Source organism: Oreochromis aureus, linkage group 16 (genome assembly GCF_013358895.1).
Source record: "Oreochromis aureus strain Israel breed Guangdong linkage group 16, ZZ_aureus, whole genome shotgun sequence".
NCBI classification, from domain to species: Eukaryota; Metazoa; Chordata; class Actinopteri; order Cichliformes; family Cichlidae; genus Oreochromis; species Oreochromis aureus.
This window is the reverse complement of record NC_052957.1, coordinates 19,002,060-19,026,531: the sequence shown is the minus strand read 5'-3', so window position 1 is coordinate 19,026,531 and position 24,472 is coordinate 19,002,060. Positions and strand designations below refer to the sequence as shown.

Sequence of the window (24,472 nt, the reverse complement as noted above, 5' to 3'; positions counted from 1 at the left end):
TTCCGTATGTGTCAGGAGTATTGGAACAGTTGAGACGCATTTTTTCTAAACACCGGGTCTCTGTGGCCTTTAAATCCCAAAATACGCTGCGCCAAAAACTGGTCCACCCCAAGGATCGGGTCCCCCGACACAAACAGAGTAACATAGTGTACACTGTTAAGTGCCAGGAGGATTGCCAGGATTTATACATCGGGGAAACCAAACAACCTCTAGCGAAGGGGATGGCACAACACAGAAGAGCTACCTCGTCAGGCCAGGACTCTGCAGTCTATTTACACCTACAGGCCAGTGGACACTCTTTCAATGATGAGGATGTACACATCCTGGACAGGGAAGAACGCTGGTTTGAGCGCGGAGTCAAGGAGGCCATTTACGTGAAAAGGGAAAGACCATCTCTGAATCGAGGAGGGGGCCTAAGGGTACATCTTTCGCCATCTTACAATGCTGTGATTGCAGCCATTCCCCAACTCTCTGTGAATGGTACTCATGGCCATTGATCAGTGTTCTTTGATCAGTGGGTTTTGGTCAGTGATTGTTGATCAATGGTCATGGGAATTTGCATAATTATGATTAAGGAACTGACCTCCAAGGTTATTATCGTTAACGAAAACTAACGAAATAACGAAAACTAGAAGTGAAAAAACATTTTCGTTAACGGAAATAAAAACAAAAAAAGGAAAATAACTAAAACTGTAATGAGTGTTCACAAAACTAACTAAAATTAACTGAATTTATTGCAAAAATGTGTTTAGTTTTCATTGATGTTTGCATGTCATACAATAGTCAAGGGTGAAAATGAAGTTTAGTTTCCAGGTTTTTTTCTTGCTGTGTCTCATTATGCCAGCAGGTGGCAAGTACGTTAGTCGAGTCATCTGTGTTGCTGCTCCGTCCACGCGCAGAATCATGTCAGGAAAAGTCTGGAGAAAGCGCCAGAGTCCAATTTGGGATTACTTACTTACTTATGACTGTGTTTTGGATAAAGCAAGTGTCTTGTAGTGGAAAGAGACAAATTATGAGGGATATTTCTAAAAGGAAAAAAATCCCACAAACCTTAAAGTGCACTTGAAAAGCTCACACAAGAAGGCTAACCTAGCTTACCTGGAGAGGGTAAGGGAGCACGCCCAACCCTCATCCCCAGAAACAGAAGCTAACCCCAGGCAAGGCAGCGTGATGCATCCCGAGACAACAGGACTGGGATATCTACATAACTGTGTGAGTCAATTGCCTTAACACCCGGTGCTGCAAGGGTTAATAGTCTCATTGGGGCCAAGATATACATTTTATAGTTGCCTGGTATCAATGGTTGTTCATCTGCCTTTATTTATTTATTTAAAGAACCCATAGGTGGGAATGTGAGTTGTCTGTCTCTGCGTGTTAGCCCTGCGACAGACAGGCGACCTGTCCAGGGTGCAGGGTATGGTAGCTGGAATAGCAACATACCCAAGGATAAGCAGAAGAGAACTACTGATATGATGAAAATGGGATTTTGTTACACTTTATTGCAAACACAACTAAAACTATAACTGAAACTAATCAAAACTAAACTGAAACTAAGGATTTTCCAAAAAATAAAAACTAAACTAGCAAACAATTGGTAAAAACTAATTAAAACTAATATAAAATTGAAAATCTGAAGTCAAAACAAAATAAAAATAAAAACTAATGAAAATTGCAAAACTATTAAAACCCTGCTGACCTCACAGCCCATTGTTCCTTCAGTGGGCTGGTTTCAGTCATTATGCAAATATACTGTTTTATAAGATTTGGGGAAACCTGCAGTCAGCTGAGACTGAAGAAGTCACTTGGATGAGTGACGAAACGTTTCTCCCACAAAAACGCTACATCCAGATGAACAGATTCAACTTTTGGAGATTTACTTTCCTGGATGATTGAGAATGCATCAAGACGTTTTAATCACTTTTGTTGTTCCAACAGTCTTGGAGGGATCCATCCAATGTGGGTTAGTGTTAGACCAATAGCAGTGGTTTTGTTTGTTAACTTCACCATTCACATAAAAGTTTGCCTCATCACTGAACAAAATCTTCTGCGTGAACTGAGGGTCCTGTTCCAATTTTTTGTTTTGCCCATTCTGCAAATTCTGTGCGCCGATCTGGGTCATCCTCGTTGAGATGCTGCAGTAGCTGGAGTTTGTAAGGGTGCCATTTGTGAGTAGCTAATATCCGCCCAAGGGATGTTCGACTAATGCCACTCTCCAGTGACATGCGGCAAGTGCTATGCTTTGGGCTCTTGCTGAATGAAGCTAGGACAGCCACTGATGTTTCTTCATTAGTGACAGTTTTCTTGCGTCCACATTTTGGACCAATCCAACACTGAACCAGTTTCACGAAACTTAACAAGCAGTTTGCTGACTGTAGCATGGGAGATGGGTGGTCTCGTAGGGTGTCTTGCATTGAAATCTGCTGCAATGACCCAGTTACTGCGTTCACCAGATATCAACACAATTTCGATCCGCTCTACGTGTGTTAACCTCTTCGACATGTCAATGGCTGTGAACAAAGAGAAACTTGTAAATTACTCATGAAAGAATAAAATTACGTTGAAACCAAGCACACCATTGTTTTTCTTGTGACATTACCAATAAGTTTGATGTGTCACATGGCCCTCTTCCTATTGAAAAAAAAAAAGTTGTATCCAAGATGGCCAGCTTCTAAATGGCCACCATGGTCACCACCCATCTTGAGGAGTTTGCCCCCTCACATATACTAATGTGCCACAAACAGGACTTTAATATCACCAACCATTCCCATGTTATTATGGTGTATCCATATAAATGGCCCACCCTGTATATTATATATTAGTGTATACTTACCTGTTAGTATATAGGTTTTTTAAAAAGTTGTATTTCACAGGAGAGAACCTGTGTTAAAAGATTGAAGATATTTGAAAATATTCAAATTCTCTTTGAATTTAAGCATACATTCTTTGTGTTTATTCTGCATTTACTCCATTATATTGCATAGAAGTCTGTTACAAGCCTAAATATAAAGTTGAAAAAATGTAATTGCAACCAGGCTATTGATCAAGTAACTGCGATTAATTACAGAAAATTGTGAGATTAGTTCATTTTAATTTTTTACATCTATTGACAGCACTAGTAAAAATATAAACGCCTATAGTCTTAGGACTTGTCTAAAAATATTCTTTCTCTAAAAAAATAAATAAATAAAACACACCGAATCTAATTGGCAGGTTCAACTTGGTACCAAAAATGCATCAGCAAGATAAATCCCCAAAACATTCATCCAGCAGCCACACACACACCACACAACCCTAATGTCCTATTAGATAATGAGTTTCTTTCCATGTAACCAGGTGTGTGCCGTGGTAAAACCTTCCCCACACATCAGAAACAAGAAATTCAAAATCTTTTAGTCTTAGTCATTTAAACCCTCTGCAGCATTCTGTTCAGCCCTGCTATCATTTAATCATCTTTCCCCCAATATAATAGTAGCCCACCAGTTTATATATCACTTCTCATCCCACTAAGTGAACCGGACAGGACAATAGTAACAGAAAAGCATGGTTAAAATATTATCTGATCTTCATGAGCTTTATTGCGTGTGTGTGTGTGTGTGTGTGTGTGTGTGTGTGTGTGTGTGTGTGTGTAGGGTTAATGCATTTTCTTTTTTTGTGTGTCATTTTATTTACCTTCTCCCTCTTTTCTGAAACTACACCGTTTGTTTCAGAAACATCTACATCAGTGCTCGTCTTCCTCCCCCTTTCGTGGTGCTCTGGACACTTTCTCAACCTCCACTCAAAGGCAGTCAGTTTTCCTCTCCCCAGGTTCCTTAACCCAATTGATTTCCCACACTAAAACAGTGTTCTTCCATGTGTCCTCCCCCTCCTTCCGCTGTGGTCTCATCTTCTCCCTTGCAGCAGTCTGTTGCAGTCAGTTCTCAGTTCTTCAGCTTTGTCCTGTGTAATCCCACTTTCTCTTCCATTGCCATGTCACTCCAAACATGGCAAATGTCAAACTCAGACAGTCTTCTCAAGGTCCATTCACGCACTGTGAAGTTGCAGCTTGTTGGAAACGCATCTCCATCCATCCAGTAATGGTGATGATGTTTTCTCCTTACTGATGCCGTTCTGCACATATTGCTGCTGCTGGACCTGCTCAGGACACTGCTGTTATCTCTTGATCTGCTGTCAACTGTTGATGTTCATGCTGTTGCTTCTGGAACTGCACTTCTTGTCCTCAGGGAGAAGTTAGCATTCTTGGAGTTTGCTTTTCAGGATAAGGAACACATGGAAGTAAAGCTGTAAAACAATTCAGCCAAAATTCTGCCAGGGTGTTTCTAATGATGTTAACCTATTGTTTTCCTTCAACCGCTGCATGTGTGGAGATTGATCCAGGTCCGTTTCCCCCATTTGACACACTTAGACATATGGATCATATACCACCACTGCTATCATTCTCATTACTCTTGAGGCAGCACATATCCCCCTCTGGTTTTGAATTCTCCTTTCTTCAAAACCAGAAAGTGAGATTGTAGTTGTTCCAGGCTAAGAAACACAAAACCCTCTTCATATTATTATTACTCGTTTTCATCAACAACACTGCTATTTTTTTTTCTTTTGTGTCCACCTAAAGCAGTTGGTGACCTGCTGTCTCAGTATCTGGCAGCACACTGTATGAATTGCAAAGAGGACGCAAAAATGCAGACACAAAGAATGTGGAAGAAAACTTGAATATTAACAAAAAGCGAGCCGCTTAATATGGCTGATTAAAAAGAAGTACAAAAACAAAAGGCAGAGGCACACAGGAAAGAACCTAACTAGAACTAAACTGGGAAAATTAACTGCTGAACAAAGAACAAAACCTTGAACATGGAAAAATCCTGGAAACATGACGTGGAGCAACAGACGATCTGACAAAGAATGAACAGAAACACACAGACCAAATACACACAAGGGTGATTAGGGGACGTGGAAGCACATGTGGAAATAGCTGACACTAATCTGACATAACGAGACAAAGGAAGCAAAGCTGACTACACTGACACAGGACACAGACCTTCAAAATAAAATAAGAAACATGAGACACAGACATGACAATACAAACTTGATAACATAAGACATGCAGCATGAAACACAAAGGGTGAGCGAAACTTAAATACAGGGGAAGAAAACACAAGAGGAATCTAATAAACAAATGAACTTCGCTAACCTAATGAACTTAGACATACACATCAACATCCAAATAAACTAAAACTTAAAACGCTGGGTCAACAGACCCAGGAACATGACACCTGCAGTATCACCTTCTGCCTCAACTGGAGACAGTTCCCCTCTCACACTTCCTCACTACTCTTGTTTTTTTTTCCCCCTTTTATTTCATTTTTCACCCCATTGTTTTTAGACCTGCACATCAACCTGTTAACTCTAACTTCTCCAACTTCTCTTTTCCTTTCTCCCGAACTACTCTCATCCAGTTTGCGATCAAATTCTCCTTCCATCCTTAAATATCTCACAGTTAATTTTATTTATTTATAATACTATTTATTATTATTATTTCACATGCAATTCACTATAAACCAGTCTGTCTTTTTTTTTTTTTATTTTACACAGACACACTCCCTTTTCTCCACCTTTTATGACCTTGTCAGTGGTGCACAAACACACACTCACTCCCTGTTACACACACACACATACACAGGATTGCCCCGTGCGAGGGCTGCACAGCGTCAACGCGTCAGCGCCGTGCAACCCCTCACACAGGGCGATCCACATTAACTCGCTAACGGAGATTTGTTGCGTTAATGCGGTTATGGTGTTAATGTCATTTTAACAAGATTAACGCTGACAGCACTAAAAAAAAAACAGAACTTTCTGAGTTGGCGAGTTAATAAATTACCAAGCAGTTTAAACAATCCCCAGTGTTTGATTTCCTCTCTGATGATTCAGTTTGGTTTTGACACTCTTTATTTCTTCACAAGAACCTGGTATTTTATTACATAAAGACTTGGTGGTGTTTCTGTTTGTAATATGTGTTTAATATAAATGGATTGTGATTGATAATGTTTTGATGTATTGAGCAGTCTGACATCTGTGAATTTGAGATCTGAAGATTTAGATTCATATAAACATTGGTGATACTGCTTAATGCTTTCATGCTATAATGATTGATGCATTCCCTTTATGTCTGTATGGGAATGCAGAGATGTTGCCCATATACCCCATTAAGGTTGGATGGACTTTATTATTGTCATTTCATACAAATACCAAAAGTGAGCAAGGCAGTGTGTGGGAATTTATCTTTGAAATACCTCTGCGTCATGCTGGTGCTAGTTATTGCTTATAAATGGTTAATGATCAACCTGAGTGTAAGAACTCTTTCTCAATCTGTGGTATGCAACTTAATAAAACCACTGCCTAATCTGCAGTCAAAGCATTGCATGCTTCATATGGCATGTAAATCTGGTCTGATAACCCTTTGTTTATGAATGCAGTCCTCATAAGGATGGTTCTCCAATAATACAATACTACTGGGTAGGGCAGGTCAATATGGCCAAAAATATTTATCACAATATATATTTGAAAATTTGCGATAACAATATAACTGACGATATAATTGACGCGAGAAAGAGCACTTTACAACTCCACAACTTTATTAGTGCAAAAAATGTATTTTCACTTAAACAAGCAGCTGTTTTTTATTTGCATTAAAGCTATATAAAAATTTAACAATGCAAATTCAAATTCCTTGCTGACAGTTTAACCAAAAGGCATTTCCAGTGGAAATTGGCCAACATATCCTCAGCAAAACCATGTATAATATCCTCAAAACTTAAAAAGAGGTTATACACACACAGTGTTGAAGCAGAGTACGTATCACTCCGCGAGGCTCCGGACTCCGGTAGCCGTAATGCTCCAACAATCCATCAAGCGGTGCGGCTTCGTAGCTTACCAAAGTCGTACTAAAACATTTTTTGACAGATTTTTGAGCGCCGTGTACCACATAAAATCGGTTCAGTAATAACAATAATAACAACGGCCCGCTTGCATGCTCTACCAAAAAATGTGCTTTGGTGTGTATCTGAGGGACGAAAGCCAAACCATTTCCACAGCACTGAAGTTGCACCATTTTTACAAACCAATTCTGGTTCATTTGTTTCATTCAGCAATCCGCTTTCGCCCTTCTCATTCTCCGTCGCCGCCATGCTTTTTCTGCCATGTGCGTATGAAAACAAAGGCACTGCGCATGTGCGTTTTACCCATATTCTATCGCGATATTTCATTTTCTTATCATTGCCTAACATTATACCGATATTACCGTGAATGGTATGATATGGCCCAGCCCTACTACAGGGCATTATAATTATAAAACCATAGTATGAATTAGTAGTATAAAGTATTAGTAGTATAGATTATACTATGGTTCGGAAAATTCACCTTAAATGCCCTTCCTGACAAAACCCTATTAGGCGTGTTCTGGCTTTGCGGAGGGCTTTCTTATAAAGCAGCAAACTATTTCTCCAGGCTAAATGATAATTTTCTAAATTTGTGACATGCCATTTCCTCTCCAGTTTATGAGTTATCTGCTTTAGGCTACGTGTTTGAGAATTATACCACGGAGTCAGGTACTTCTGGTTCGAGGCCTTATTTATCACAGGAGCTACAGTATCCAGAGTCGTACGTAGTGAGGAGGTAAAATTATTAACAATATGATCGACCTCTGTTGGAATAGCGTTCAGGTAGCTGCTCTGCTCTATGTTGGTACAGGGCATTGAAGATGATAACAGTGGGTGGATTATATTCTTAAACTTAATTACAGCACTTTCAGAAAGACATCTACTGTGATGAAGTCTACTCTCCACTGCTGAGGAAATGATCAGACAGCAGAGGGTTTTCAGGAAACAATGTTAAATGTTCAGTTTCTATGCCATATGTTAAAACAAGATCTAGAGTGTGATTAAAGTGGTGGGTGGGTTCTTTTACATTTTGAGAGAAGCCAAATTAGTCTAATAACAGATTAAATGCCATGTTGAGGCTGTCATTCTTAGCATCTACATGGATGTTAAAATCACCAACAATAATTATTTTATCTGAGATGAGCACTAAATCAGATAAAAAGTCTGAGAAATCAGAGAGAAACTCTGTGTAAGGCCCAGGTGGATGATAGATGATAACAAATAATACTGGTTTCTGAGTTTTCTGAGCTGAGCATCAGGCTTTCAAATTAAGTCAATGTTAAACAGTCTGCTGTTTAACATAGTCCACTGGCCTATCTCCTAAACGTCTCCATACCTCCAGACATGTCACCATCAGGTATGTCATCTGAACGTGAATTAAAGCCTAAAACAAGATCATTGTTGGCAAAATGGTAGCTGCTTTAAAATCCAGAGGAAATGATAAAAAAAAATCACACTGTGTACTCAGAGAGGCACTGTTGAGGCTTTGTTGGCTTGGAGTACAAATACTTTTTAGAAGAAACACAACGACATCATAGCAAAAACGGGAATCAGTAAACCCCCTTTTTAATGACACACACATAAACGTGTGTCTGACCATCATGTCTTGAGGGAAAACTTTTTTTATTAATCATTCATCAAACCAGATGAATCCCCTTTAAACACTAAAATACCTTCAAAAACTGTCCAATAAAAGCAAGATGCAAAACTTTGTTGCATAATTGCACTTGAAAAATAAATATTGGCGGTAAATACAGAAGTAGGTAGGTCCATTTCAGTATAAGAAAATTATAATGTGCAACAGAAAAGTCAGTTCAAACTTGTTTGAAAGTACATGGAAGTATTTACCACTGTTGCTGTGTTGCTTTGCCTGTCCAGGACCTCTGAGGGGTGTTTAGGCTGAGTCAGCTTTCCATTTCCAGAATGTGTGCACAGTTCATGTTGAAAGTTAGGACATAGTTGAATGAAATACTGTCCTAAAATAATATGTTTCACCCTCTAAACTCCTTCTCATAATTATTTTAAACTGATTGTTAGTTACAAGTTTGTTATGTTCATAAATAGACAGAGGAATCACAGAAAACATTTTTTGAAACATCTTTTGAAACATTTGAGCAGGTTTAGTAAACCTAGTGTTAAGTTGTATATTTCATTATGAATAAACTTCTATGCATTCAACTGCACCAGTGTCACTCAGTGGTCCTTCTTGGCCTTCCTGTCTGTAGTTTTATTGCTGGGTATCAGAACTTGCTTTTTGTTTAGATGTGGCATATGAATCATCCAATCAATCCACCACATAAGACAATAAAAACTAATTTAAAAATGGAAAAATTCCTTTAAATTTTATTCTCTTAACCTATAAACGGGTGTACAAGACGGTACACAGCTGGGCTCTGTTCATAGACACAAAGTAGTATAGTACAAAACACAAGAAAGAAATTATGTAACATATAAAGTGTTAAAATGAAAGACTACAAAATATTTATGTGACTTTTGGCACAGTTTTCTGCCCTCTCTGCACATTTCATATTGAGTTTCTTTCAATTTTTTCCAGATCTGGCCAGTCTTTGCCACAGCCTGGTGTCAAAGTAGAGGGTGCGAAGCTACAACTGCTGAGTCTGACCTCTGATCTAAATGGCCTCTATCAGTGTGAAGCATCTAACACATATGGAAGTAAACACAGTCAGCTGTATGTGCATGTGGCATCAGGTGAGGTCAGCTTGGATTTAGCTGCGCAGTTTGTCCAAAACTTTCTGAATTTGTTTCTGAGTTTTGGATTTTAACTGATGTTGTGCTTTTCTGATGTTATTCAGTTTTATTTTCTGTGGAATGAACTAGAATAGTACCACAGATGTGCTACCCCTCCAAAAGTTAATATAAATACAAACTTGAACATGTAATCTTTGAGTAAAACCTCCCCCTATGAAGAGTCACTGATTTTCCAGCCATATCCAAATGACAGGTTCCTTGGTAAGCATCTAATTTAGGTTAACAAGTGGTTGGCTTAAACTATAAATAGCATCCAACAGACAAGTTGAATGAATAGGTAACTGATCCTCTACCCAGTTAACAAATTTCCCACGTGTGGGACTAATAAAGGTTATCTTATCTTATCTTCATTACACAATATTGTTCAATCACCACTGAAGCTCAGAGCATGTACCACCACGTCAAGTTTGTTTCATTTACTTTAGTGCACCAGAACTTGTCAGCACAAGAAGTCTTTAATTTGTTAAATGGAGGTGTTGCATGGCGTTTGAATACCATCTGAGTCATCTAAATATGTAATATAAAACTGAATTCCATGAAACTGGAAACTCATTATATTCTTCCTTTTTGTGTCCCTGTAGGAACCTGTTCTGCTGCTTGGACTTTATTTGGCCTTTTGTTTTTCCTGAATGTCATTGGAGCTGCAGTGTGGTGTTATTATAAATCTGGATATTCTCAAAAGTACTTAGAACATTAACTCTGCATCTGTTGCGGTGGCATAGAGAGATAAAGTTTTTATTCCTTCCAAAAATTCCAGACCTAATGATAAACTGAACAACTGTGTCATTCTTTTGTATTTTTTCACAGGAGACGTCGTCTAGTTTTAAAAGATTCTAAAAATGGGACAAATGGCGAAGCGGAAATGCTCGCAGCAAAGGTAGAAGTCTCTTTTGTTTCCCTCAAATATAAACATAATCCTCAATATATGTGTGCAGTTGTTAGCTATGTACAAGTCATTTTATTAAATCTTCTTTTTTGAAATATATGAGCAGCTCAGTAAAAAAATTAGTATTATTATACCATTATTGTGTTGTGAATATTATAGGAGTTAAGTTTAAATAGTCTTTGTAAAATATGCAGATACTGTGAAAATCTTGCATATTCAGTCATAACTACAATACAGTTTCAAACAAATGATCTGAATTGTCTCCCTCAGACATCTCAGCTGGCAGATGTGGAAAGCAAAAATGGACAATACAGTACCTGTACTGAGGGGACCACCAGTGTGTCATTGCAGACTGGTTAATGAACAGATAAGGAACAGGCTAAAGTGGTTGGTATCATTTAAACTCCTCCCTCCATTGACATCTATCCATTTATGAATGTTAGGACCTCATGACTAATTTGACATTTCATCAGTAACATGGGCAGTAGTAGTCCAGCAAATAGTTAACTCGATATCATTTTGTAGAGCCGTGGTAATGCTCCTAATGTACCTCCTCCCACAAAGGGGGAAACACCTGCTATGCTGCTCTTGTGTGCCATTGTAAAGCTTTCATGTAAAGGCACCTCTCCTAGTATCTTCTCCACAGTCTCGACACTGTGCTGTGAAAACGCAGAGCAAACTTTCTTGCAACAGCATGTATGAATATGCTAGGCTTAGGGGTTAGGGTAGGGTTAGGGTTGGGTTTTACTGATCTGAAGGATCAGTAAACCACCAAGTATGCTGATATAGTAATGCTGACCTTCAGCCAACTAAAGTCTATCTTGCATAGTTTTGGTTGTTTATGACCGCTTGGTTTTACAATGCAGCATACCAAAAAACCAAAGCCTTAAACCATCACACAACCACAGAAATTTCCAGTGTCATATACTGTGTCATATTCGCATACTTTATTGTTTGTTTCTTGTTTTGTTTTCGGTAGAGGGTGATGGGGATAGATGTTTGTCTTTGTAGCAGCTTCTTTAAAGCCTTAAATCATTGAAGTGTGTTGTTTGCCTTGTTTTAAATGTAACCAGCTTTAAGTTTCTGTGTTTGATTTACATTTTTTTTCTTTTCTGAAATTTCAACACTGCATTTTTTTGTTTTGTAATTGTCTTTATGATGTGTTACATTGCTCATGTTTTTACCTCTTTTTTAAAATGAATTGTAATTGCATAAATATTATAAGAACCTGTTCCTCAGTACACATATTTTTAAGTGTGTATACCACACCTGTTATCCATGATATATCTATCAAGTCTCCTGCCACTTCTAATTCATGTGAGCAGTGTTTTGACTATATTCATTTCACAAGTATGCACAGCTTCTCTGTAGCTTTGGCTTACTCATAATAGTTTTGACCAGAAGAATGATTACAGTGATCAACTGATTGTGTTATCAAATGAAATATCTCAGAAGTGCTGCGTACAACAGAGGAGTAACATAGCATTGCACAGGAGCCTTCACTGGAACAAACAAAACTTTGAAACTTTGTCATACAACTTTGAACTGCAGTGGGTCTTTTTTGAGACTGAGTTACCTAACGTGTTTCAATGCTGTCTACTACACAGGAGAAAAGGAAAAAAAACCTCACACTCTATTTTCATAAATTCTTCTGAAGTAACATACCAACATTATTACCTTGGGAACTGTGTTTTAATCATTTAATATTAAGCTGAATATGCTTTTGAAGCTGCTGAAAGCAGAAGGGGATCCAACATGGTACTAGTGATGCCTACCTAATAATTTAGCCAGTGGTTGTGAGTCTATAAAAAAAAATAAATAGAGCTAGATAAATCCAGACTGTTCTTGGCGGACGAATCAGTGTTAAAGGAGAGTCTATCCAGCCCCTGGAAGTTTAATGGCAACCTCTATCTCACTGCTAACAGGAACTGCTTTCAGGCACAGTCGATGTTTTATTTTAAAAAACTGACTGAAGAAACTGAAGAGCTTATTTGGAAAAAATGCTCTTGGAAAACTTAGAATTTTAGTCAAACTGGAAGGTCAGGATGTCTCAAACTCTACTTTTTTGTTTACACAAGTTACTGTTTTATGTTATGAATCCATGATTTTTGACTTGAATTGTAAAGAATAAAAAAAAAAAAATTACCAGCATGCCCCTGAATATCTTATTAATATAGAAAAAAAACCTTTTATTTCTTTGTTTTATCGAATGCTGCTATATCCCACATCAATGGCTGTCTAGTAGCTAACAGGAACAGTTTCCACATGACAAACCGTGGTTTTAATGAGTTATAATTACTTATTTTTCAGTGGTTAACCCTGCACACAACCTCACAAACATGACAGCACATAAGTGAGACACTTTTATTCACACTGATTCATGCAGTGTCTACAAAATGGAAACTCCTTGGTTTGGTCAACGATTGACCAATGTCTGAGTTTGTGTGTGTACGTTTCACTTGAAGTCAGTGTTTGCAGTGTCGCAAAGATGTCTTACTTCCCACCTCACTAGATTACCATGATAACTCATGCTGAACACATAATGAACTGGAGATGGTTTAAAGTCCTTTAAATGAGTCTTCTAATGCACTATGGATGCTATGGAGTCTCTGCTGAAACCTGTTAAGACATATCTCACTATTCCCACCAAATGATGATCTTCTGGGAACTTACACTAGAATTTATAAAATATTCGGTTAGTGACACAGAAAACCTATAAATATGTTTTAAACCACCAAATGGAAACAGTAGCAACAGTCAGCTGTTTATCTTGACAAATATTTGATCAGTGTAATTCATTTCACTTTGATCTGTCCACAAACCAAGAAATTTCCACATCTATTTAAATACGCTGTGGCACAATATCAGACCATGAATGCACAGAGTAGACTATGATTTTTTGTGCAGCAGCTTGACAGTATAACAACCCCTATGTGCAGCTTAATGTCACTTTAAAAATAAATAGCAGCACAACAGTTTACCACAGCTCTTGCCCTTATTTCCAGCTGCAGTGTTTCCTGTTGCCCCCCTTTTATTTTTTGTATTTTTATTATGGATTATCACCCATTTCAATTAAGTGGAACTCAAGTATTCAGTTCTGTGTAAAAGAAGAGTTAAATGTGTGAGTGAAGAAAGACTGGATTAATAAAGAAACCTGCAGCTATGTTGAAGTTGCTTCATGCATAAGGCCCCCGAGTCCAGTAAAATGCTTAACACTCTTTATGCCTATATAGTGTCACAGTTGTGGATGTTAATAAGGGAGGAGATAAAGATCAGCTTTTAAGAATTTTTAATGAAATAAGTCAACTTTTTATGAAAAATATGACACATTTTTATCATCCGGTGGATTAAAGGTAGTGGTTGTGTTTTGTGTGGTGGTGGTATAATGTCTGAGGAAGAAATGTGCTGGGGGAAAAATCTTGGGTGCTCATGATCAGACATAACTTGAAAGTTTAAAGCTCAAAGTTGTCTCTTCTTTTATTGTGTGTCATTTGGTGTACACAGCAGGCAGGATAGGAGACAAAAGCAGACTCACAGGCAGTACTCAAAAAAAACACAGCTTTATTGCTGGAGTACAGGAGATACACAACTAAATTAAACCAAACTGAAATACAGGAAACAAAACTAAACATACAGAGGAACACACAGCCATGAGGGAGATCAGGACACAGGGAGACGCAAACATAAATACACACAAGGGCTGAATGTGATCTAACTAATGAGACAGGGAAACAAAACTGACGCACACCAGACAGGAGACTATCAAAGTAAAACAGGAAGCATTAGGACGTAGTCGAGACACAGAGAGAGAGAGCAAGGAACCTGAGAAAGAGCAAGAGGAGAGACATGGGATAAACATGACCAGCGGGGGGGGGGGGCATTTAATGAAACATGAGGAGAACATGGGAACAAAAGGGAAAGAAGACACAAGGGCACACACAAACACAGAGGACAGAGACACAAGGGGAACCTAAAGGACAAGGAACCAAAAAGGAATATAAGAACCTCAAGACAGACTAATCTAAAGACTGCTAATGAACCTAAAACATAAACCATAAGACAAAAATTACACCAAAACACAAGAATTTAAAAACACTGGGTCAAAATGACCCAGAACCATGAAAATTTAGGTCATTCAGCCCTGTATTTGTAAGAGTCGAACTGAATCTGACCAAGTTTCAATTTCCCAGGAGTTTTCATAAAGATCTTCTCTGCACCTCCTACAGAAGAAAAATCAGTGTCTTCAGGCTCAGTAAATTTCATTATCCTTTCCTAAAGTGGACGATATAGTAGTTCAGATTGATTTCATACTAGCCTGCAGGGAGAACCATACGGTTTTGGACACATTTTTGTTTTTTGTAATTTTGCCTCTGTACACAACCACACCAGATTTTAAATCAAATGATTAAGATGCGATTAAAGTGCAGTTTTTCAGCTTTTGATCAAGGTGTTTTACAAAAGTATTGCATTAGTTGTTTAGGAATTACAGTCAGTGGTTTCATGGCCCGCTGAGGACTGTACCCTTATTGTTTCATAACATATGAAACAGATTCCAGATCTGTAGAGGGTGTTACTCTCTACTCCCACTGAGCTAGATGCAGGGCATTTACTCCACCCATACTGTCAAAACAAATCACGAGTTTCTCTAGACAAAGAAAATGGGCATTGGCCAACATCAGGCATTCTGTTATGTGTGATACTTACCAAGCCAGTCACCACATCTGGGTCCAGCAGAGCACCTTTTAGTTACCAAAGACAAAATTGAAAGCAGAAAGACCCACAAACAACTGCAACTGAACGCTGCAACAAAGGCCTAGCAGAGCATCTCAATGGAGGCAATGCGACATTTGGGGATGTCCATGGCTTTGACTATTCATTGTCCCCCAAGGACTTAGTAAAAATGCAAAAGTTGGTAAAAATAAAAAATGGAGGCCTATGTATATATAAAAATAGATAAACAGTTGTAATACTTTTGATGAACTTCTTATTATTAAAGCTGAAAGTCTGCACTTCAATCACATACCAAATATTTAATTTAAAAATCCACTGTGGATGGAGTACAAGGCAAAGTTGTGGACTGAACTGTATATCCTATTGTCTAATATTAATTGTATTAAAGTCATAAATTCTCAACAGACAATCTTGCACTGAGAGATCTGATGATGTTTCTGTGAAAAGAGAGAGAGAGAGATTTTGTTGTTTATCCCTGCAGACTGATTCCATTAGCACAAGATCGTGTCATAGAATAAATGGAAGCAACTTACTTTGATCGTTATTTGCAGACTTTTCTCATAATGGCCAAAGCAGTAATTGTAATAACCAGGAAACACACACAACGTACAATAACTGCTGTGGCATCATGGATTTTACATGATTCAGCTTCCTCTGTGGAAAACAAAGTGACTCATTTCACTTGTAGTACTTAATTAACCTGTGTTCACTTCCATTAGAAACAGGTATTTGTTTTTGTTTTAGTGTGAATTAGATCATTGTTTTCATGAAGGAAGTCAGTAATCCTTATACATGCCCTGTGGTACAGCTAAGCAGTAACACTTCAGGCGCTCACAAAATGTGCCTTATTGTAATTCAGCTTCATATCAAACCCTGAAACATGACAGCTTTATAATTAAGAAATGGTCATGTGAGATTTTGATGGGGAGAGCAATAAATGCTGCCCCAGAATCTATCCATAGAATCTCTAGTGTTGTAAGATACACAAATATGAATGCAATGTCAGTGCAGTCACAGCTTCTGGGCTCTGTTGTGTGTGAATATAGCGGCAAGTATAGTTTAGTGTTCCCCTAGAAATACCTGTGCAGGATCGCCAGCCCCAAAAACAATGTTAGAGGAAACTCAAGTTCGCCCATCCCTGTTTATAGTGTTTCAAACCACTAGTAAACCCATAAAGACTTGTGTCTTTGACAGAAAAAGAGACAAGCTGGTGAGGACAGTGCAAAAATTTCCCACTCTTCTTGTTTCCATTTCCCACCTGCCTCCCACAGTGTTCAGTCAGTAATTAATTAGGCAGGTGTGTTCATTTTTTTTATGGCAGTACCATATCCATTTTTGACTCTGTTATCTTTGTGTTTAAAAGCTCTGTTTTGTTCTTTGCTGCTCCATAAGGAATGCTTGTGTTTTATCTGTTATAAAAACTATACAGGAACTCACCTGTAATTATGAGCTCCCATTTCTGTTCGAAGACTCCTGAGTCTGTGGTCATTTCACAAGTGTAGTTTCCTTCGTGATATTTCTGGGCTCCCTCTATGATTAGTGCATACAGTTGGCTTTCTAAGGTTGACATGCTTAGATTCAGGATGGCAGCTGCATGAGACCTTATTATTCTGCTGTCTGACATGTTCCGATTACTGCTTAAGGTCACAGAGCTGTTGTTTGAGGTTTTCTGTGCCTTGAAACTAAACAGATGAGTCCCATTCCTTCCCCATCTCAGTTGAAGGAGGTCGCTGATTGAGTTATTGCTACAGTGCAGGGTCACTCTGCTCCCAGCTGCCAAGGAGATGCTGTTCCCACCTGAGGAACAAAGCAAAATCAGATCATAGTTCTCATTTTTGCTGCATCCAAAGAATTTGTAATGTCATTTACATTTGAATTACGCAACAAGAAATTTAACCTGTTTCCAAATAATTCTGATGCTGCATGATATATATTGTATAAAACTTGAAGGCAATTATTTGCAAATCATTTAAATTGTCTATTTTATGCTATACATTCTTTAAGGAACATATACACCTCATATTAATTAAAAAATCATTGCTTTCTGGTTTTATTTACATTTTAACGCATTTTGCCATGCTGACTCTAAGCTGAGGCCAAGATCCCAAAACATTAACTGATCTCAGTGACAGCCCATATCAACTATAGGCTCAGCTGATATGCCTACACATACAGTTAAGCCCATAATTATTCATACCCCTGGCAAATTTTGACTTAAAGTTACTTTTATTCAACTAGCAAGTTATTTTTTGACTGGAAATGACACAGGCATCTCACAAAAGATAATAAGAAGATGATGTACAAGACGCATCATTGTGGAAAAAAATATTTCTCAGCTTTTATTTACATTTGAGCAAAAAGTATCATGTCCAGAATTATTCATACCCTTTACAAACTGTCACAGTCTCTGGGAAAATCCAAAGTTCCATACCATTCCAAATAGTCAAAGCTGTTCTAAAGCATCCTAATTACCCTGATTAATTGGAAATAGCTGTTTTGATCAACTCAACAGGTGAAAAACAGCAGCTCTCTGCAGGTGGTTTGTGGACATTCATGGCTAAGACAAAGGAACTCAGTGAGGACCTGCGGCTGCGCATTGTGGCTGCTCACAAGTGAGGAATGGGCTACAAGGCCATATCCAAATGTTTTCAAGTTCCAGTGGCTACAGTGCAAAGTATTATTAAAAAATACAAGATGTTCCGCACAGTGGAAAATCTCAGAGGACGTTGTCGGAGGCCCAAAAGTGAAACCTGTGCTGGCCAGGAGAATAGTGAGAGAGGTGAAAAAGAATCCAAGGATCACCACCAAGGCCATTCTGGTGAATCTGGGCTCTGCTGGTGGCAATGTCTCAAGGCAGACAGTCCAACGGACACTGTTGGGTTCCACGGATGCAGACCAAGGAAAACGCCACTTCTGCAGGCACTTCTAAGGCATGCAAAAGCTCATTTGGCCTTTGCAAATGCTCATCTGGACAAAGAAGAAGGTTTCTGGTCTTCAGTGTTATGGTCAGATGAAACAAAACTTGAATTATTTGGTCACAATGATGTTGCCTTCATTTGGCATAAAAATGGAGAAGCCTTCAACCCAAAGAACACCATCCCCACTGTCAAACATGGTGGTGGGAACCTAATGCTTTGGGGGTGTTTTTTAGCCAATGGACCAGGGAACCTAATCACAGTAAACAGCACCATGAAAAAAGAGCAATACATGAAGATTCTCAACAACAACATCAGGAAGTCTGCAGAAAAACTTGGCCTTGGGAACCAGTGGACATTTTAGCACGACAATGACCCAAAACATACAGCAAACGTGGTGAAGAAATGGTTAGCAGACAACAACATTAACGTTTTGCAGTGGCCTAGCCAGAGTCCTGACTTGAATCCAATTGAGAATCTATGGAGGAGCTAAAGATCAGGGTGATGGCAAGAAGACCTCCAACCTGAAAGATTTGGAGCTCATTGCTAAAGATGAATGGGCAAAATGCCTGTGGAGACATGCAAAAAGCTGGTCTGCAATTATAGGAAGCGTTTGATTGCTGTAATAGCCAATAAAGGCTTTTTTCTATTGATTATTGAGAAGGGTATGAATAATTCTGGACATGATACTTTTGCTAAAATATAAATAAAACCTGAGAAATATTTTTTTTCACAATGATGCCTCTTGTACATCGTCTTATTATCTTTGGGGAGACACCTGTGTCATTTCTGCTCAAAAAATAACTTGCTAGTTGAACAAAAGTAACTTTAAGTCAAAATTCGGCAGGGGTATGAATAATTATGGGCTTAACTGTATGTAACTGCTACATCTCAGTTTTTTCAGCTTTTCTATGGATGCTGGTTTCGCTTCACCTCTGCACCTCGGCATGCCACATCTGGCCTGATTGTGGTTTGGTTTATGTGGCCCAGGCTCATAGAGCCCAGGTGCACTTATAAGTGCAGTTATGAAAAAATAATACAGAAAGATTTGCATGAAATTAAGTCAGCATTTGGGTAGAATTTTTTTATTTTATTTATTTATTAATTAATTAAATGTGTTATCAGACCCTGATAGATTTGCATGATAGAAGGCTGAGAACTAAAGGAGACAAAGCTTTTGCTAAAGTAGACTCTGCAACTTTCTACCATTTAGATCTGTGAGACTCAGATCTGTGGACAAGAACTTTTTGTTCTTGTTTCTTCTCATTTTTGTCGTGAAGTGCTTTGTGGTATTAATCTTTAAAGGTGCTATTTAAATAAATGTTCCTTTTTTGTAAAAGATCGATAAAGAACCTTTCTAACAAAAAAACACAACTAAAAATAACTTTCCCAACTTATATTTTAGGGGGAAAAAACATATTTCCCAAATTGTCAAACTGTTCCTGTAGGTTATGCCCATCGTCATAGAAAGCTAGATAGATACCTGCTTCCAGGAAAATACAGATGCAACATATCAGTGTCGAGGTCCGGTTGATGCTCAAATATCTGAGAAACTCTCCCATAGCAACTTGAAGAAAAGATTATTTAGAAACAAGATTTCAGTATAGCCGACTCACATTATAAAAGTTAAATTATAAATAAGATGTAATTATCAAGAATGTCCTGGACAATGAAGCAGCACTTAATAAACAGTCTACCACAAAAATATCACATGAAGCATTGCATTGTCTTTTTAATTACATAAAACTAAAGAACTGCAGCCAAAGAGCAGAACTTAAATAAGATGTGATTGTAGTCAGATACCTTAAATTGTTAGTAAAAAAGATTACATCCTGTGTAAACCTACATGCGTCACAACAAAAATAGCAACAACATTTTCTTACCAGTACTGAGTGTCATGTGTTATTTGTGTCCTTATCTCTATACAACACCTTTAACAACTTTAATGCCACAAAAAAAGATTAAACTGTATATGTAATAATCATAGCAATTATACTGTAGACCATCTATAACAGATATACAACCAAAGAGTCAGCCTTACCTAACTACTTATACAGCACAAGAATATTTTCCATACAGGAAGTGAATGACATTGGTCTGTGACCATGTGAGTGGTGTGCCTTTTTTGATTGGTTGGATCACAAGTTGGAGAGGATGTTGTGAGAGTGACTTTTGTTCACAGTGACACTGACAAGATGGCCACTGAGCAACATTAAAAGTTAAACCAATTTTTAATACAGTTATTCACACTTCAGATATTGGTTAGCTTTACATTCATGATAGCCCAAATATTTTTACTTAAAAAGAATATATATTTAGGTTTGAATGTATCCCTGAAGATGGAGAACACATTGTGAGTAGGAGGTCACAGATCACGTAACTTGTTTTGTTTTTTTTCCATGTCTGAAAATCCATAAAAGTCCCCCTGATGCTATCAAATATAATCCATAATATAATATAATACAATGAAGTGCAATTGAGCATTTCACTGCTTTGTGCTCAGATAAGATGCTGTAGATTCCATGCTGCATGGCTTAAGATGAATGTGAAAATGTAATGGCCTTGACCTTCAATGCAGGTGAGATGCAGGCTAATTTTTTATACTTTGTTCTGACCGTGCTTCTGTTTTCTTGACATGGCATTTTGCCTCGTTTAAGATTGTCTTGTGATGCCATCAAATATGTGTGGGAGAGAAACGCATCAGTGGAAGGTTTTTGCTCAGTCTTATCTTGAATTTTACATTTAATGTTCTAACTAGTCAAAAACAGTATGGTTTTTTTTGTTTTTTTTTTTGTTGTTTTTTTTTCTTTTTTTTTTTTTTTTTTTTTTTTTTTTTTCTTTTTTTTTTTTTTTTTTCACCCTCTAGCAGATCATTACATGAAGGAACCCTTTAAAAACAAGCGCGTCCATGCTCACAGGTGTACACACAGGAAAAAAGAGGAAAAAAAAAAGAAAAGAAGAAAAAAAAAAAAGAAAAACAAACAAACAAAAACAGTATGTTTGTACTCTCTTCAGCAGCTGCATCACAACATCCCAAACAGTCCATCATCTGAATGACAAAAAAAGAGCAAAAAATCCGTGTGAAGAAACTTAATCACATTGGCAGAAAAGACTTCTAGTTCCATAACTTATTCCCCTTCAGGCATCAAAACAGTTTTGGTTAGATTACATCCCTTTCACGTGTTTTTAGAAAACTGCCATTAAACAATATTATAAAAGTAACAGCACAGTGGCAAGGTGGTTAGCACTGTTGCCGCACAGCGAGAAGGACCTGAGTTCAGTTCCACCATCAGGCCAGCAGGGTCTTTCTGTGTGGAGTTTACATGTTCTCCCCGTGTTTGCGTGGGTTCTCCCCGGGTACTCCGGCTTCCTCCCAAAGACATGCACTTTGTGGGGATAGGTTAATTGACAAATCCAAATCGCACATAGGTTTGAATGTGAGTGCGAATGGTTGTCTGTCCCTGTGTGTTAGTCCTGTGACAGACCGGTGACCTGCCCAGGTCAAGAGGCGGGGTACCCGCGGGGTACCCGCCTCTTGCCCTATGACAGCTGGGATAGGCTCCAGCACCCCCCGCGACCCTGAAAAGGATAAGCGGAAGTGAATGGATGGATGGATAAAAGTTCAATCCCATCTAAGATGGCAAAACATACTTTTTATGTAGTTATTCACACATTAGACTTTGCTTTAACTTTAAAAGAATTTATCCTAGCACCTTTTTTTAAATGCCCCCAAAATATAAGAATTTGCCATAAACTGAATTGGAATTTATTGTTATAGAAGTCCTAAAAGATATGTCTCAAAATTTACACCTGCACAGCTTGAACAAATGACCCAGAAGGGGAGGAGTTTTCAACATCTACATATCTACACATCTACATCCATGTCGACAAGATGGAATGACAGCCATCCATCCATGGACATAATCAGCTGTGAGGTCTGTGCCCATAGACAGTATAAAAAATGGACGTTGCTAGTGTGATGTCACCCACTGTTTGCTGATGTTTTGAAGCCTCAAGATGAACATTCCTACCATAAAAAAAGAAAAAAAAAACATGTAGCAAGGAGAGATTAAATAACAGCAAACTCATTATACAAAACAGAATGACCAAGGTTTTCTTTTCTTTTTTTCTTTAGTTTGACCCAAAAGAAGTGATTGAGATTATAAATTCAACAGAAAGGTTTGTGTTCAAGACCTCAAGCATTACCAGTGCTTACAGAGAACCAGCAATAACAGCATATACAGAACATGACTAACTGCTAGCTGCCTTACGTAATCAGTGAGACACACACCCCTGCTCTTACTGGTGTTCCCTTAGTAACAGTCTTTCCATCAACAACAACTCACTACAATCCCATTGTTGCAGAGGGAATTGAGCAAAGTTTGTGGAAAGACTTAAAAAATTCTCTCAGCTCAACTCCCCTGTCATTTCATCCAAAGTTTCTTTACCAAGTCAAAATTCAAATGTCCATGAACTCCGTTTCACTGGTAAAAGTCTATCAGCTGGCTCAGATCTCAAAAAACTCACTCAACTCTCCAAAGAAATTACAGGTAGCTGTGAGGCAGGCTATCTCCTGTTTGCACTAAACAGTGCCTGTTTGGACACCTGGAAAAGTTGACATTAAAATGACTGCATCAAAGAACACTGACATATGAGGGATAATCCTGAAAAGCTCAGACTTTAATGCTTGACAAGATAGAACAAGATAAAAACCTGGGTGGCTAATTTTATTTACCCCCCGCCCAAAGCTACAGTAGCCATTTTCTGCTTTTTTAGGAAGCAGATTGAAAACAAAGGCAAATTCCAGTGACGTAAACAGTGAGCTATGGGTAAACACAGAAAGCACAAGTCAAATAGCCAGAATGGTACTACCACAGTGTAGTACAACAATCCAGCAGAGATCAGTCTGCCAAAGGGTGATTTCTGGTATTTGCCCAAAAATCATTGCTTGTGATTACACAGTTGTAAATGACTTGCTGGCCTACACTCTTTCAAACATATGCTAAACATATTTTTCAGAACATCCTTGTCACAATGTAGATGCTCCAGTCAATTTTTTTGCTAAAATGCCTTTTTATTTATCACTGTAAAAAATGTCATTGACATCTTTTTCAAGAGAGAGAGGAGCTGAAATTGCAACAAATATTTTATCAAGATAATTTAAGTGGTAAAAAGGGACCAGATTGATTATTATACAGGTATAATGAGCAGCGTCATAAAGTACAGGTCATTTCCTTATTTCATATATAACCCCTTCATAAATCCTGTTCACTAAAGTCTATTTACCAATGTAAGCAATGGTATTAAACATAGAAAATACACAGAAATATTAGAAATCCCCTTTTGGTAGACAATCACTTTTATCACAAGCTAAAGGTGATCTTTAATGCTGCAGTGTAGTATAATGCGGATGGGGTGTTCTCTGTTTTCTGTGTGTTATTTTAAGGTCTTCACCTTAACATATAAAGCACTTTGAGGCTAATTTTGTTGCTTGATTGACAGTGCAGTGCAACTTCACAGTGTCGTCACTGTGAAGTTGCAATATTTGCTTTTAGTTCACCCCCACATTGGCCCTCTCCAAGTGTGGGTGATGTACTTTTTTCAAAGGCTGACTCTGCCTTGGCCTGGGCCACTGATTTCTTTCCAAGTCTTTTGCAATTGCTTTTTTAGTAACTATTAGTGAAGCATGAAAGGCATAGAGTCTCTCTCTTGTAGTGCATGAGTGTGGAATGACTGGTATCACCCGGACCTGACAATTCTTAGGAAAAACCCTCGGGCAAATTGGCATGATGACATTGATGCAGTCATGTTGTTTTGGAATGTGTGGACCCAAGAAGAGACGGAGATGAACAAGTTAATACCAGAAAACAAATCTTTATTCATGTTTGCTGCTGAAAACAAAGTCCAAAAATCTATTGAAGGCATGGAGGAAAATACACAAGCAGCCAAACAGTGAGTATGGAGCAACAAACAACACAACAGCTTTAGGGTTTAAATAAATAAGAGGAGCTCAGGGCAGAGTGGAGAAACCTGTGGAACTACACACAGTTGAATTAAATCTGATAACAAGACATGGGAAAGTATAATATTCAGTAAAAGGACTAGATGTTACAAACCCTGATAATGCATTGCTTCAAATGGAGAAAGTCTTGAAGGATGACTGTTATGAGGAAAGGCAGCCCAGAAACTTTACCAGCGGGACACATCGTTGTGTGCCTCAACTTCACAAGGTGTGTAAC

The 24,472-nt window shown here is 38.2% G+C and overlaps 1 protein-coding gene and 1 long non-coding RNA gene across 3 annotated transcripts in view; one reads left to right on the top strand and one right to left on the bottom strand.

Annotated features, from left to right (window-relative positions):
* The window catches only part of LOC116320573 (poliovirus receptor-like), a 29,431-nt gene extending 16,699 nt beyond the window's left edge, over positions 1-12,732 (top strand). Inside the window, exons 5-8 of the mRNA XM_031740201.2 lie at positions 9,487-9,641; positions 10,283-10,382; positions 10,509-10,578; positions 10,858-12,732. Of these exons, the coding sequence (XP_031596061.2) occupies positions 9,487-9,641; positions 10,283-10,382; positions 10,509-10,578; positions 10,858-10,947 (415 nt within the window). The 3' untranslated portion in view covers positions 10,948-12,732. The remainder of the gene's footprint in view (positions 1-9,486; positions 9,642-10,282; positions 10,383-10,508; positions 10,579-10,857) is intronic.
* A 134-nt stretch (positions 12,733-12,866) lies between these two features.
* Positions 12,867-20,264, bottom strand: LOC120433625. Of its 2 annotated transcripts, XR_005608673.1 has the most exons (5): positions 20,117-20,264; positions 19,717-19,800; positions 16,756-17,115; positions 15,852-15,972; positions 12,867-15,755 (listed from the first exon to the last, which is right to left on the bottom strand). It is a non-coding gene; the product is annotated as an uncharacterized LOC120433625 (long non-coding RNA). The 2 variants fall into 2 exon arrangements; XR_005608672.1 differs by having other exon boundaries at positions 12,867-15,972.
* Positions 20,265-24,472: the final 4,208 nt, after the last annotated feature.